At 42.3% G+C, this 16808-nt stretch overlaps 1 protein-coding gene across 1 annotated transcript; it reads right to left on the bottom strand.

Annotated features, from left to right (window-relative positions):
- Window positions 1-2444: 2444 nt before the first annotated feature.
- On the bottom strand, window positions 2445-4539 carry LOC106654530. The gene is made up of 2 exons (XM_023463581.1): window positions 4134-4539; window positions 2445-4057 (listed from the first exon to the last, which is right to left on the bottom strand). The coding sequence occupies exons 1-2, from the start codon at window positions 4537-4539 to the stop codon at window positions 2445-2447; spliced, it is 2019 nt and encodes a 672-aa protein (XP_023319349.1).
- Between the last annotated feature and the right edge of the window lie 12269 nt (window positions 4540-16808).

The following is a 16808-nucleotide window of genomic DNA, read 5'->3' as shown; positions in this document are numbered from 1 at the left end:
GTATTTTTTCGGAGACTGTTAGAGGATGAAGCAGGATGCAATATACCGTCTTCTCGAACCTATCGCTGCTCCACCAGATTTTAAGATTACCCGGCCGAAGCACCCACCTGGAAAAATTAATTGTACGTGGTGCCATATTAATTGTAAAAATCCCATCACTTCGCTAAGATTGCAGGACGCTGGGCTGTCGGCGCTGCTTGATGTTGGTTTTTTTAGTACAAATAAGGGCAAGTATCAGCCTTGTTATGCCCAAATCAAGCCCGACAGGTGTTATTTTCAAATCGAACCCACCGATAAGCGGCCAAACCGGTTAATCAGCAACTCGCTCGACTCACACCTTTTCATTGTTTTTACCCCAGTGCTCGCATGCATATATCGCCAACTCAACGCCGACGACGCTTACAGGTTCACCTTCGCCCTTTTTAACCATCCTGTCGCCGTCACATTTTTGTGCATCAATTACTTCGATCCTTCATGGCCTTATTTTAATTTTAACGATATCTCGAGTTACATTAAGAGCCACATTAATGAGTTCAAACCCAAATCGATAGTTTTTAAGGACGGTGATTGCGTGTTAAACAGCGGCATTGTTAAAGATGCGTTATCGGCGATGCGAAATCCTGGATGCAGCTGAGCCTTCGGCTTGAGATTAGTGACAATTTTCACGTAACAGGCGCTTTCTTATCCGAGTTCTCTGCCGAGATCGTAAAGCTGTCCTTCTGCTGACAGCTAAGTTTTGCAGCACTAGCTCGCGCTGTTCGTAAGAACATTTCTGTTAAATATTTGCAGCTACATAATGTCATGGCTTTTGACGTGGACGCGCAGCTCGGTAGCCTGCTTAGCTCTTTGTTCTCCGGTGAGAATGTTTTAGTAGCTGTTACGTTCACTTCTTCCAAGCCCAGACGCCTTCTCGAGCCTGACGTGTCATTATCTCTGTCGTTGAACATATGCCCCAAAATCCGGTTTTTAGATTTTTCCAATTCTCCGTTCGTTGAACCGCACCTTCAAGAAATTTTGCTTTGCGTGCCCAATTTGATTGAATTGAAACTGATAAACATTAAAATCCTCGACTCGGTTGATTTTTCAGTTCTCCCCAAGCTGCGTAACCTGGTCGTTAGCTGGGACAGAGACGCGAGTAATTTGGCCGCGCGCTTGTGCTTGCCACAGCTGAAGTCCTTGGTGGTGTTCAACGACACGAATACGGATAATAGAGCCCTCGACCTTAAAGGTCTTTTAGATGCCGTTGGCGCGGGCATCAACCTTATTATTAAAAATTATAAACTTGAGAGAGTTTGCCCCCCTTGGCTGTACACGGCAAGGAGAGAAAAGGGCATTATAACGAAGGTTTCTGGCAGCGATGTGATGTTTTTCGTTAAGAAATGGTAGATAGGTAAACAGTGCCATTGCACATTCTTATTATATTTTTTTTACGTAAATATTTAATTACTTTGTATTATTAGGCTAAGTGCCTCGGGTCTCGCAGCCATCAATCTTTTTTTTAATCATTGTTGCTACGCGCATATGAGCGTGAATTCCTTTTTGCGAATCTCAGAAATGTAAGTCTAATCAAGGCCAGCGATGCCAATTTAGTCAAAATAGATATAGTTACCTTCTTTTTTCAAGAGAGCAAAGTGTGTAACACTATTGGTGAATCATATTCTTTTTCTTTGTTATGCAAAACCATGTAATTTGCGATTAGCGTTTCAACGCATTATAACATATTCAATTTATTTATGTACTTAAAAACAATATTTTATACCTAAATTACATATGTGAAATGAATAACATACCAAATATTTTTATACGCCAAAGTTACTTATGTATCTTGTAAGGAAGTGGACGCCAGTACAGAGTCCGGCGGTATTCCTTCCTTGTGTCCTAATCCTGACCCGTGTCGAGAGAGCCGTATGATTATCGTGAGCTTGATGTACCTTGGATCGGCGCCGTTCACAACGCGCCGAATTTGTAGCGAGAGACGTGCGACCTGTGCGTAAGATTCGCGCGCCTAATGAGAGAGCAGACGAAAGGCTGTCATAGGGGGGAGGCCTGATCTGACTGACGGGTCTACGTGTGAGTAGAGTTGTAGAATGACCGGACATTTTGAAATTAAGCATATGTCTTCAAACGTGACGGAAATATGTCGGACATGTGACGAACGAGAAATATTTATAGTCAAAATGTCGAGCATATTAATTTTCGTCAGAGAATAAAAGTTCAAGACCCGCCAAACACTATATAGTGGAAAAATGTCGGACAAAATATTTTTGGGCACATTTGTGGTCATAAAATCAAATGTACACGTATGAGTTAAAAAATGTGTTGAATATTTAATTTTATTATTCATTTATAATATTAAACATAAACTAGTAGACATAAACTATTAGACATAACTACTAAACTATTAGACATAAACTATTAAAAAATTTAAATAAAAAGTTTAAAAATTAGTTTTTTTTTGGTACAAGAGATCCATCTTCATCAATAATATATTCTCCTTCTTGCACATAATCTTCATTTTGCAGTACCGACGATAAATTTCTAACCGATTGGTCATTTTCGTCCATCACATAATCGTCGATTTCAATTTCTTCATCGTCTTCTTCTTCAGACTCCAACTCGCATATATCTTTTTTCTTTTTTGGATTCAATAATTTCAAGTTGTGAGCGATGTATGTCACTTTGCTCGCTCGAGCAGCTGTAAAACGATTTCTCTTAGCGTTGTGGATCCAGCCATAAGCGCTAAAAGTGCGCTCAGTTGCAGCTGACGAGCATGGCAAATTTAAAATGGCAACAGCCACTCTACTCACTACTGTGCAAGAACAAGGCCCTTTCCACCAGTCAACTGCTGAAACTAAAGCCACCGATTTTTGCACATGTTCAGTTGCCCAGAAATCTGATTCAGTTGTGTATTGAGCCAATTGTATTAGTAGTTTATTTTTATCGATGCCATCGAATTTGTTCGCAGTTTTCACAATTAATTCATACCCCTTAGTGTAGTTTTCTGCGGACAATGTTTTCCCTTTTGAAGCTGGATTCAAAATACTAGCTGCGTAATGTGCGGGATTTAAAATAAATTTGACTCTTTCATCTAGATTTTTAAGCACACTTTGGGCTTCATCAAAATTCATGATTGATGGCGTGGTGTATAATAACACCTGATTTATTGACTGCTTCAACTCATTAAAAAAATCGCACACGTTGTGTATACACGATTCGTTCCCTTCTATTTTTTTTAAGTACACAACAACTGGCTGCAATAAACTGATCAAACTACGAACCTTCCACCAATAGTTATCATCAGAATCTAAAATTAAATTTTTGACATCTCGAGGAAGTCTAGGGGCATGAGTTGAAATGCTGAGTTTTTGTAAACAAGAGCGGTTGACGTTGAGACTAGTCAAGCAATCGAGAGATGATCCCCACCGTGTTTTAACGGGCAATTTCAATGACAAAACTCGCTCGTTTTCATCCAATTCTCGTACATTTTTCAATGCAGCGGTCAAGATATTAGATTGCTTGATCGCCTTTACGATTTTTACACTATCTCGCATTATATCTTTAGCGGAAACTTCATTTAATATATCGTGGCAAAGCAGGTTAAACCCATGAGCAGCGCATCCATAGCCAAAGATTGGATTGTGTGCATAACGTTGCTCTACCAATTCCCACGCTTTCCTGCAATAAGCTGCATTATCTGTTACTACAGCTATGGTTTTATTCGGATTTATCTCTTCAACGACGCTGCAAATTTGATCGGTTAAATGTTGCGCAGTTTGTGACTCTGCTTTAGTTTCTACGCTTTTGTAAAACACTGGCTCTGGAGTATTTACAACAAAATTTATTATGCCCTCTTTGTTGATATTTGTGTAAGAGTCACTCTGCACAGTCAATGTAGTTGCTGCATCAATTTTAGCTTTAACTTTTCCTTTTACTTCTTGATAAATTTTTTCCAATAATGTATCCGATAGTTCGGCGCGTTTCGGTGGCTTGAAAGTAGGTCTCAGCTTATTTAAAAATTCCAAAAAATATTCATTTTCCAAAAATCTAAATGACACACCTAGAACAAAAAATATAGTTGATATAAATCTTAAGTGTTTAAAATAGTTATATTAAAATAGTCAATTTGATCATACCACCAGTTATAATTGCTTTCGCCAATAATTCTTCACAAGACTCTTGTTCATACTTCGATATTTTGTCCAAGAAAGATTTTAAATTTCGACGACCATCTTTTGTTTGTTTGTTGTTATCGTGGGACGAAGCGCAGTGAACTTCATCATCGTCGATGTCTTCATCAAGCTGAGCATTATTTTCCTCTTCGTTTAGTTTCCTTTTCTTTGCTGTTTTTGAATGATTTTGTACAGTATTTTTTACAGTACTAGGGCAGCCTTGACATTCCAGCAAATGATCAGCCATACGCGTAGTATGTTGCACATAGATTTTTGGGCAGTAATTACACTGGTAAGAATCTAATTTCTGATTAGCTGGACGCTGTATCAATTTAAAATGTTTACCAACATAATTCTTCATTTTCACCATATCGGTAAAACTGCAGAACGAAATGAGGTACCTTGTTTTATTATTACTTTTCGCAAATGTTCAGTTGATAGCGTAAATATTATAATCTACCTTTAATTGACAATGTTATGCGTAAATTGATGTAAAAATATAAGGTAACAATGTATTTGTAATAATAAGAACACACAACTAAACTATGATTAAACTTGCTTAAAAATGGCACGATTACGGCGACTGTGTACTAACTAACACCGATCGTCAGTCGAACTTCAAGCAAACTACAAAAACAGTCGAAACTCACATCAGCAACGCGCGATTGTAACGGCTGTAGGTCAGTCAGGTGCAGACGATAACAAAACTCTAGTTCGAATCGAGATTCGAACGAGACGGAACGGAACTATACATCGTCACAAATTTGGACATATTTAGTAGCGACATTTAACGGACATATGACGGACATTTTACCGACATTTTTTTCATGTCTGGTCATGCTACAACACTACGTGTGAGAGACAGCGGGATCACTCTGTGCTGGTCCGTGCGTAGCGACGCGTATATTATAGCCTAGTTCTGAGTCAAGTGCGAGTGTGTGTCCGTACGAGCTACTCCTGGAGGAACTGTGTGACCTGGCTCTCCTCTCGTCGGCCCTAGCTTCTTCGCAGTCACATTCGGCCTGAATCATCCACCAACTAACATCGTCAACGAATGTAAGTCGCCTATGTCTCTCTCGCGTAATGCGCCATACATATCTTTATTCGTTACGCTCGATCTCTCTCGACATCGTCCCCACGTAGCCCAAACTCACGACCGCCGTGTCTGCCGCTCTAGCCGAGGTGGCCTAATCGCGTGTGTACATTGTACCGGAGTAAACTTATATGTCAATTGCGTGTTGAAGCCCAATAACTAATCGTCGATTTATTGAATGTAATATATATAATCAGGCGTCACACTCGTGACTGGCGCCTTTTCCAATAATAAATTAAGCCTTGTTATATTGTTGCCTTTTACATGATCGAGTAAGTTATTTCGACATCCCGTTTTATTCCGTTTACAGCACCGCAAGATTTCGCCGGATCATTCGCTTGCATCCCGAGGGCGAACGGTTACAATCTAAAGAGAATAATAATATGTAATACCTACTCATGTATGTTATAATAGAAACTATGTGCCAAATGAGCTATTAATATTACATTTTGTAAAAACTCAGTTTCGAGTGTACCGATGTAAAAATTTATTTTGAGTGTAATTGCGAATTTTCTCTTTATTTAAAGAATGTACAGGAGATTTAAAATTTTTTGTTATTGAGGGGGGAGTATTGTGGCGTCGGCTCGCCTGCTCACCCCCTCCCGCTGCCTACCGTTCACGGCGCTGCGTGTCGCGCTGGTGTCGGCCGAGTGGGGCCGGCAGCAGCGCGGCTCGCTCGCTCACTCGTCACTCGACTCTCAGCAGCGCAGCGACACTCACCGCACTCGAGCCGCTCGCTACAGTCCGCGCTCCATTGTATTTTACCGCTCACATTAAGTCCGCAATAAATATTGCCTTGGCATTTCAAACAGTATTTGTTGCCCGGTTCGAATTTATTTCGACTCCTTTCTCACCTCCTTTCCTCAACGACTCTCGCGGTCTACCGGTACACGACCTCGTTGGCGACGACGTATGGGACGTCGCCCTCTCTGAAGCCATCTACGGAGCCAGCCGGAGTCTGGCCAATCCCATACGAGATACTACCTCGAGGTCGTGGATACGACTCTCCTCCTGGAGGGGACGTCGACGGGTATGGAGCGGGGACTCCTGCAACTGCAACACTGCACCTAGAAAAACACCTGTAAACGAGAAAATTCGCGAGAGAGAGAGAGGAAAGGAAAACGACGGGTCTTGAAATAATAAAACAGTGAATTTCGATAAACACAAAGATTCTATTTTATTGAAATATTCGAAATACTCATTCACGCAGGCCGAAGCTCTCACACTCATTCGCACCGGGTCGCGGACGCGAGCTGCGTTGCCGTTCGGAGGGTCTATGCGAAGCGCGGTAATACCAATGGCTACTCACAGTATTCCTCGCTCTCGAGGCTCGCGACCGCACGGGTAAACTCCGCGTCGCCGGGGTCCTAAGAGTTGCTGCTGTTTTTCCTCGTGGCCGTCTGTTGGCCACAGACGCGAACAGGGACGGGCCGGAAGGTCGAACTACGTCGCGCTGATGTCGATATGGTGCACCGCACGTCTCGCCAGCACACACGCTCGAGCACGTGGCCACCAACTTCTCGCTCTCACCAACACGCACCAAGACCAACCTGCACTCAACAATCACTCACTACACACTCCTCACACACGCTCAACTACAAAAATACTCCGACAAAACTACTCCGAGGAAAGCTTAACAATGACTCGCATACACTCAGCTGTACACTGCTCAACGGCCGAAACTCAAGTGTCGCGATCGTCTGCTAATTGGCACGCACGGGTCGCGAGGATCTTCGTGTCGTCTTGTCTATGTCTCGTGTCTGTAGCAGCTCCGGCTTCGCTGCGCGGGCCAAGCGAACGTAAACACGGCAATGTTTACGATCGCGCGCCACTGCGGTGAGCGAGCCGGGCTCTACCTTCGCTCCTTCATTCGCGCGTACCTGCAAAGATACCACGCAATTATTATCGGCGTCGCCAACATTATTAATCATCCGATTCTCGCAGCCGACGCGACGACGTTTGCAGTGGCACAACGTCACAAAATTAAATAATATTAAATGGAATATAGTAAATTGAAGTGCTAAATTAAATTAAACAAAAGATTGATTAATGGGTACAAAAGGATATTTCAAAAACGAAAATCACCAGCACGCTGCAGCCAAGCTTGGTAAGTCGCATCAGAGATTGGAAGGCCGGGCAGAAAGATGTCCTCGAGTGGCTCTGCAGGGCGCATCAGGGCCCGCTGCTGAGCTGCGCGTAGTTCCAGGCTCTCTGGTTCCAGCTGTTTTGCGGGGTTGTCGACTGAAGCTTCCACTAGGTATTCCTCCAGGATGGCGTCTCGACATTTGTTCGGCGTCTGCATGCGTGGCGGCGGAGCGACGACAGCAGAAACAGCGACTGCATTGAGGGCTGGCAACACGGAGAACAAATTCACCGTCACTTGAGGCACGCTTATTTTATCACTCGCACTAGCCTTGTTGTCACAAAGAGAGCCGGACGTTTGCATTACCCAATTTTTTAAATCACAGGGTACACTCACTTGCACTGATTGTATTCTTAATTTATCGAGTTCACTAGTCGCGTCGTCACAAGGAAAGTCGGGCATTTGAGCGGCACAATTCTTTAACTCACTTGACGTACTCACTTGCACTTGCTCCGAAGGCTCCTTGACCCGGTGGCGTAGTCTGGATCTGATGTCATCGACGGTCAATTGTGTCTCGATGTGGCTCGTCTTCTTCTTTGTTCGACTCTCCAGCCAGTGGCAGTAGCGCTCAGCTCGCCTCTCACTGCGTGTCGCTCGCGCAAACGCATGGTTGACTTGTACGTTCGGTGCAGCGGTGGGCATCGTGCTCGAAAAGCTTTGTCCCTTCGTTGAAACGCGTATAATACTAGCCGCCTCATATGCATGAAACTCACCGATTCTCTTGTGGATTGGCAGGGGACATCTGGCGACCGAAGTCCGAACTATTTATTGCTCGAGGAGGCCGATCAATTTCACGACCGGTCTCTTGTAAGACCCTCTGGCTGTGGCGACCGTTCCCACTCTTACCAGGCCGTCGCGCCCAGGATGCACCTCAATTATCTTGGCCAACGGCCAACGAGCACAAGGTGTGCTCCTCCTCGCTGATGAGCTGTCGAACACGTTGCTCTTCTGATGCAGACAAACGCTCAATTAATTTAGTGCGCAGAAAAGTATACGGCGTTACTGCCGGTGGACTTGTGATGATGTCCTCTACTTCTAAGGCGATGCGCGCGTCCAGTTGGGAAACGACATAATGAAATTTTGTCACCTCGCTTGTAATGTCCGAGAGGACAAATTGAGAGTCTGCCTGGGCGAACCAGAGGCTTGGTCGGTCTGACCAGAAGGCTGGCAATTTGACAGCTACCCGATGAATTGCAGGTTGGACAGCTGCGGCGGCTGGAGGCACAGGAGCATTGGCAAGCTCGTTTTGACGAAGCGCAAGTTGCGCTTGAAGATCAGCGAGCTGTTGTTCGAGGCGTTGGTTGTCGAGCCGATGCTGTTCGGCGAGTCGCTGCTGTTCAGCGAGCTGTTGTTGTTCGGCGAGCTGCTGCTGCTGTTCGAGGAGCCGCTGTTGCTCGGCAATTCGGCGTTGATTGTTACCTTCGCGCTCCAAAACCATGACGATAGGCGGGTGCGAAGAGAATTTAAAGTCGCGGGTCACCAATATAGAATTAATACTTTATTTCTATTTAACAATTAACTTTATTATGTGTTCACTGTATGGAAGCTCGAGACTCTCTGATCGCGAATACAATCAGAATATATTTATAATCTGCCGTTGCTAAGCGATCGATGTTGGCGCGGCGGCGTTCGGTTGTCTCGCTACAAGTTCATCCTTGACGAGCACTATGTTGCCTACAGCGAGATTGCGCTTAGGTAGCTGCCACTTGCACCTTTTCTGTAGAGTGTGTAGGTATTTTTTGGACCAGCGTTCCCAAAAAGCTGCGTAAATTGCGTCACTCGCTTCCAACGTTCCAGGGTGCTGACGTTTTCTCTCGTCAGCAGTGGCTCCGCTCCTATGAATGATGGCTCGTCAATTATTAGATGAGCAGGCGACAATACGCTTTCGGGCTCTGGGGTACTAGGCAGCGGCGTGAGGGGCCTCGAATTGAGTACTGCTTCAATCTGAGTCAAGAGCGTCGAGAATTCTTCATAAGTTAACATAGCGTCGCCGATCATACGCTTGAGATGGTGCTTGACGGATTTAACACCCGATTCCCATAGACCTCCGAAATGAGGTGAACCGGGATGGTTGAAATGCCAAGTGGTCTCGAATTGATCGCTCAAGACTGTAATGACAGACTTGTAGAATTCCGAGCTCTTTGCGTGCAGCCGACGGAGCTCAGCGTCAGCACCCACAAAGTTAGTGCCTTGGTCGCTGTATAGATGCCGGCATGGCCCTCGCCGAGCGGTGAACCGGCGAAAAACGGCTATAAACGATTTAGTATCGTATGCAGAAACTGCCTCCAAATGTACGGCCTTCGTGGACATACACACAAAAATCGCCATGTATCCTTTATACGACCAATTGCCACGATGATTAGACGCTTTGAGTCGAAACGGGCCAGCATAATCTACGCCGCTATTTTCTAAGAGACGAGCCGGTGTGACTCGTACTGCTGGCAAATCAGCCATACGCTGTGACACCGTAGCAGAGCGATAACGCAATCACACGACGCATCTGCGCAGTCGTGTACCAACCACGGCCGCTACTTTATGGATCCAATAGCGCTGTCGCAGGTGAGCGATTATTAGACGTGCGCCACCGTGTAACGTCACCTTGTGCAGATGGTCAATGAGAAGTTTTACAAGCTTACTCTTCTCGGGCAAGATTATCTGATGTTTGCAGTCGTATTGGAGCTGAGAGTTGTCAAACCGACCACCCACTCTAAGCAGACCGTCTTTGAGCATCGGACACAGATTTCTCAAACCGTGTCTGTGATCGGAAGCTTTGCCAGACTCAACGCAGTTAATCTCGGTAGAAAACAGTGTGATTTGAGCATTCGGCAGAGTTGCAAAGCTGCAGCGTCCAGTTCGCTCACAGATATTAATTCATCGGCCGCTGGCTCGAAGCTCAATGACAGTTGAACATTTCTTCTAGCGGCAAGCTTCGTCACGAATCGCAACAGATCAGTGTTGCATTTAATTGATTAAAAATTTAATCAAATTGGCCGAAATTAAACAATTAATTCTAATTTTTAATTTTAACGAGTCACGATTAATAATTCAAATTAATTTGAATTTAAAAACGTTCAAAATTATGAACCAATTTGAATTATTAATTTGACAAGTGTTAAATTGAAAATTGATTTGAATTAGTAGTCGGGGAATTTTCAAATTAGTAATTCAATTGAATAATGAATTTTTAATTTTTAATTTTTAATTTTTAATTTTTAATTTATTATAAAAATAATTTATTAATAAATTTACTCCAAAAAAAGTTTTCAAAATTGTGGCGTAAACTGATAACTTATACCGATATAAGACGTCGATGATCGAACTGTATCGACAGAGCGCTCTGTGTTTATATTGATACAGTGACCCTGTACATTAGGGTGTCCGTTATTTCCCGACTTTTTTGTATTGCTTCTCCCCCCACCTAGATGTCTTCTATTTGATTAGACAATGAGAAAGCCGGTCTTTAGAGGTCGAAAAAATGATTTTAAGGTGCCCCCCAAGCGGCTTGAAGCTTACATGTATTTTAAATGGAAAAAACCTAAAGATTTGATTCTTAGCGATAAAAATTCGATTGGTGACCTTAAATTTGACCTTGAACATAACCTCAAAGCTACAGCGTACAAAATATTGAGAAAAATCGTTTTTTCCACGGTGACCCCCAATTTTTATTGCAGATTCAAAAAGAGCGGAAGATTTCAAGTTAGATTATGTCTTTTGATTTTTTTTCAAGGACATTGTAAAGGTGCTACAGATACAAATAAAACCCTAATTTTAGCGTGCAGTTTTCGAGTTTTTCCTAATTAGGGCTTTATCTATATTTGCAGCGCCTTTTAAATACCCTTGAAAAAAATCAAAAGACATAATCTGACTTGAAATTTTCCGCTCTTTTCGAATCTGCAATAAAAAATGGGGGTCATCGTCAAAAAAACGATTTTTGGTTCGCTGTAGCTTTGATGTTATGTTCAAGGTCAAATTTAAGGTCACCAATCGATTCCCTGTCAAAAAATACATATAATACATGGGTTTGTGAATTTTTTCAAATTTTTTCATCATTTTTATCGCTAAGAATCAAATTTTTAGGTTCTTTCCATTTAAAATACATGTAAGCTTCAAGCTGCTGAGGGGCCACCTTAAAATCATTTTTTCGAACTCTATAAACCGGCTTTCTCATTGTCTAATCAAATAGAAGACATCTAGGTGGGGGAAGAAGCAATACAAAAAAGTCGGAAAATAACGGACACCCTACTGTACATACTTTCGTTATCTCATAAAAGAAAGTAGTGGTGTGTACATTGTGCGAAAACTTCATCTCATTTCACACCAGCTACTTACACCAGCTACTTTCCGTGCACATGTGCGAGTTGAAAGAGTGAAAAAGAAAAAGAAAAATTCGATTCTCCAATTCTGGCAATTTAAAATTAACACTTAATTTAAATTTTTAATTTGATCAGTTTGAAATTAAAAATTAATTTGAAATTTTAGTTTTAGCAGTTTGAAATTAATAATTAATTTGAATTTTTAATTTGAGCAGTTCGGAATTAAATTTGTTAAATTAAATTTAATTTTTAATAGCTAAATTTAAAATAATGCAACGCTGCAACAGATATACCATTACTCGTCGTAAACGCGTGTATGAAGAAAAGCGAGTGATGATCTCGCAATCTTCGCTCACTACATCCGACTTATCAAAGTGACGCTCCCTTCCGAGTCGCTTTCTCCAAGCAGGAACTCGTCCTTCTCAAAGGACCAAGGCTGTGCTGATTCGACCAAGGCCTCGGGACCGAGCCACCAAAGCTTGTCTTCGCGCAACGCAGGCACTGAGCAGCCTCGCAATGCTACATCGGCTGGATTATGTTTTGTATTTACGTAGTGCTAACGTGCTTTTGAAGCCAGGTTAATAATCTCTGCGCAGCGGTTGGCCACGAAAACCGGCCAGCGTGCAGGTAAGCCGTGGATCCAATGCAAGGTAGTTTTCGAGTCGGACCACAGGTGTAATGGCACGTCTACGTAGTCCTCGGCAGACGCAACGGACGCAGCGAGCTTGGCCAACAAATACGCGGCACACAGCTCAAGACGAGGTATCGACAACGTCTTGATCGGCGTAACTTTCGTCTTGGCAGCGAGGAGCGATACTCTAACTTCTCCTTGCGAGACTTTCGAACGTATATTATGGCCGCGTACGCAAATTTAGAGTCGTCTACAAAGCCGTGAAGTTCGACGCAGGAATCATTAGTAAAATCGATCCACCTCGGGATAGCGATGGACGGCAAGTCTTTCAAGTCTTGTTCGAATTCACGCCATCTTTCTATCTCTGAATCCGGCAAAGGCGTGTCCCATTCCTTAGTTACGAGCCAAAGTGATTGCATAAAAATTTTTAATGAGATAAGTACAGGCGCTTGTGATGCAGTAAGTGCATCAGGTGCTCGACGGCCCGGCGAGCCCTGTGTGATCGTTGTCGTCGGCAAATAGTAACTTAAAAGTATTTCATGGTCGTGTTTGTATTTTCATGTGTGCGAGCGCGACGATCGATGGAGAGAAGACCGTTGACAGCTTGTCAACACGGCGCGTGAGAAAGGACACATCAGTTCCCTGATCGTGCGAGCGAACTTCGTGTGTTACGAATATCGACTTTGTGTAAGTCGTGTGTGCGATACGCAGAGTGTGTGAGCGCGACATCCAGGGTGATCCTCTGGATGTTTAAGTCGACTCTTGTTCGAGCTCCACGGGTGAGATCACCCTAAGTTCTCTTCGTGAGGATTGTGGCCGGCTCGACGAGAGCTCGAGTGCGCAGAGAGTGTGTGGTTCGAGCCGATCATCGTCACAGTGAGGAGAGGACGACGAGACACCCGGGCTCACTATTGTGTTACAGGAGGAACACCAAGCCCGAGGACCAGCTAGACCGATAACGGATCTCGTGGTGGTGAGTCGGACGACGAGCTTCTGTATTGAGTGTTCCCTCTAGGCCTCGCGCTCGACGCGTTGCTACGTGAGAGTGCCAGCGACCAGTCCTCGGGCTGACTCGGCCGTGTACGATAAAGCGAGTAATAAATCGCTGTTATATTGAATACTTCGTGTGTCATTAATTATTGTATGAATGAGCGCCCGAATCCCCCAATTATTCTCAATATAGGTACCGAGCTGGTGGATCTACGACAGGACGAACTCACGAGAAGAAGGGACACGCGTGACCGAGGAGAGGTCGTAGATCGGTCAGTAAAACCCAGGTCACAAATGGCATTCCTTGTGGGGATTCACTACGTCACGTAGTGGGTCAATAATTTTTTTTTCTCTCCCTTGTTTTTTTTCGCCCCGTGTGTTTGAGTGTGTGACCGTTATCGTGGTACGAGACGGAGAGAGAGTAGGCGCGGTCGGTCTGCAAAGTTTTTTTTCTCGTGTGCGTAGAAATAGGTGGAAGAAAGCTGCAAGCTGCGGTAGAAGCAGAGAAGCAGCGCGAGCATATAAAAAGAGCTCGCTGGCATCCCGAACATTGGCGGAGAACCTCGTCTGCGAGGAGTAGCAGACAGAATTTTTAGTCTCGTGGTTTTCGATGAACGACCGTTGGAATAGGCCCTCTTATGATTGTTGTGAGCAGCTAAGCTGCGAAAGGGGGAGAGAGAAACAGGCCCGAGGACCGTTGACGCTGGCGTGTTGCGTAAACACGACGTTGTATTTTTAAATGTAAGGTGTTGGATTATGAGATATATGATATGCAATAGTGAATGTTTGTTGTAGATCATTACCATCACGCATCTCTTTCATCCTCGTTGACCGCTCGTAAGAGCTAAGCTCGGGTCAGCGAAAGTTCACCAGGTCATTGCCATTTTTCACGGCACGAAAAAGAACGTGTACCTCTCGGCGAGTATTAGGCGGGTAGGAGAAAGTAAGAAGTCACGAGTCGCGCGTGTGTAGGTACGTTACGTTGCGTGCGTGTCGGACTACGTACGAGGCGGCCCGGCTCAGCGAAGAAAGTAGGCGGGGCCTAAGTCGCTAATCAGGGGAAGATTAGCGAGAGCCGAGTACGTGTAAGTGGGGCATTGTACGCGTACGCAAGTGACACATGACTGGATACGCGTGTGTTGAATAAACTAGGAGCCGCGCGAAATAAAATTCAACGTTTTTTTTTCTGGTTCTCTCCTCGTATTGATTTTTTTTTTTTTTTTTTTTTTTGGTCGGTGGNTTTTTTTTTTTTTTTTTTTTTATCGGTTGATCGATGATGATGCGTTAGATGTTTGTGTGCATATGTGAGATACGGCTGTGGTGCGTGCAACGTGCATATGATTCTTAAGAATCAAGCACTAAGCTCTCGCGAGGTAGTTGCACCGCGCGGATGCGCTGAACACAGCCGGACACTTGGCCGCAGCGAGCGAGCCTACACTGAAAAGGCTAGAGCAGAATGAATAACCTCTATTGGGCACAATAACATCACTCTATATAAAGAAAATTCATTTGTCTCATGGAGATGAGTGGTTGCCCGATAGAGGAGACTGAGTTCCCTCAATGAGACCGATATTCACACATCTTTAAACAGAGTAGTATCATTCTCATCTGCGTTTTAGTATTCGGCTTTGCAACTTTTGAGTCATAACTGTGATCAATAATAATTTTCTTTACAAGATTAATAATAACAATAAAATATTCTGGAGGCTATATCATTTTTTTATTTGTTGTTTATTCAAATATTTTTTTCACATTAATGAAAATAAACAAATTATAGGATTTAAGTTATAAATTAGAACACAGAATACTTATTTTCTAATACTTAATTGTATTACAATTTGTACTTTGGAACAATGAATTCTCCGTTTGCAGTTTCTACGAAAATACATTCAGGAATCTGAAGCATTTCTTTAATATTTACAAAAATTGGTTTGTCCGTACTTGGACGTACACGGTAAGCATAAAAGTGCTCATCAAAAGTTATTTCTTCTAAAAAAGACCCTAATTTATAAGTAACTTCGTCTACTTCAATTTTAGTATAGAACTTAACATTCTTAGCAAATTCAAATTCAACAAATTTTTCCTCCCGACCACATGAAAAAAGTTTAATCGTTGGTTTGACTTGAAAATTATGCTTAAATTCTAACATGCTTAAAGTTTGTTTGATGGCAACAGTAGATAAAATATTTCTTTTGTTAGAAGTCGACTGCACATTTTTTTTTATTCTAACATTCAAACCTTCAAATCTCATACTCCAAAAATTAACTAAAGGTCCACAAGAGCGCATTATTAAAGGGTAATGGCATAACAAATGAAATTTCGGCTGTAAAGTTTTACAAATTTCAAAATAAAGTTCATTGTGAAGTTCAATTTTTAATTCTAAGCTTCGGATTAAAGATTCTGTTATTCTTGGCGACATAACAATGTCTACGATATCCCGCATATAAATGAATAGTTGCCAATATTTATCTCTTTTATCAATTTTGTTGCCGATCATTAATCCGAAAAATCTAATCATAGTCCAAGCTTCAGAAGCTGATATATTGAAATTATTTTCTTTCAATCTGTGCTCAGTGATTAATGGAGGTTTGTTTGACACGCTGGAGTCGTAAGGAAAATTTTCTATTATATCATTTAAGTCTAGCAAGGTAAAATATTTTTTATCAAAAATAAAATATTTAATAATGACGTAAATCATATATGCATACGCCCTCCAGCAGGTCATGCATTACGTCAGCACTAATATTTTGTGTCAAATGAAAACCATTAACTTTGTGAAATGCACAAGATTCCTTGATTCCAGTTTCTGTTGAATTTTCTATCTGGACATCTTTTTTATAATTAATTTCGTCATGAAGCAAAGTTTTATCCTCAACCGTTAAATTTTGTGTCAATTCTAAAGATGCTTTGCAAATTCGACAGAAATGATTAGCTCTAAAAGATTCAACAAAGCCAAGGACGTTATTTACTCCTAAATTATCTCCCAGAATCAATACGAGTTGAAATTTAACAATTTTTTTCATCTTATTGATTACTATATGAATACCCTTATCTCGTAATTCATTGAGCTCTTTAATCAACGTGTCAAAAACTTCATGGTTACTCAATGATTTTTTATTTTCTGTGTGCAGTAACATAGTAAATATAATGTTTTTTAAGCTAGAAGAAATTTTGGGAGGAAGACAAGCTAAAAGCGTATAAAGAGCTCCAAATTTCAAATTTTTGCCTGCGTGGCTTCCCATTGCATTTCCCGTCTCTAGATCGTCATACCAAATAAATAAAGGCAATGTAATCGAGTTCAAAGTTTTTTTAAAATATTTTTGTTGCCATAATCGACTTTACATTATATTACGAACGATACCTTTTTCTTTTTCCAAGCTTTTGACGTAAGTCATTATAGTAGTAAACATATTGGGAATTTCTAAGAAACATTTGAGAGACTTTTTCAAAGAAACGTAGACAGCATACA

Source organism: Trichogramma pretiosum, unplaced genomic scaffold (assembly GCF_000599845.2).
Source record: "Trichogramma pretiosum strain Unisexual culture from Peru unplaced genomic scaffold, Tpre_2.0 scaffold150, whole genome shotgun sequence".
In the NCBI taxonomy this organism is placed as follows: Eukaryota; Metazoa; Arthropoda; class Insecta; order Hymenoptera; family Trichogrammatidae; genus Trichogramma; species Trichogramma pretiosum.
The sequence above is the reverse complement of the archived record's forward strand: the minus strand, read 5'-3'. Positions and strand labels throughout refer to the sequence as shown.

Coding starts and splice junctions, on each gene's coding strand:
- LOC106654530 (XM_023463581.1), bottom strand. CDS start 4,539: ATGGTGAAAATGAAGAATTATGTTGGTAAACATTTTAAATTGATACAG. Junction 4,058..4,133: donor GAAAGCAATTATAACTGGTG/GTATGATCAAAT, acceptor TTTTTGTTCTAG/GTGTGTCATTTAGATTTTTG.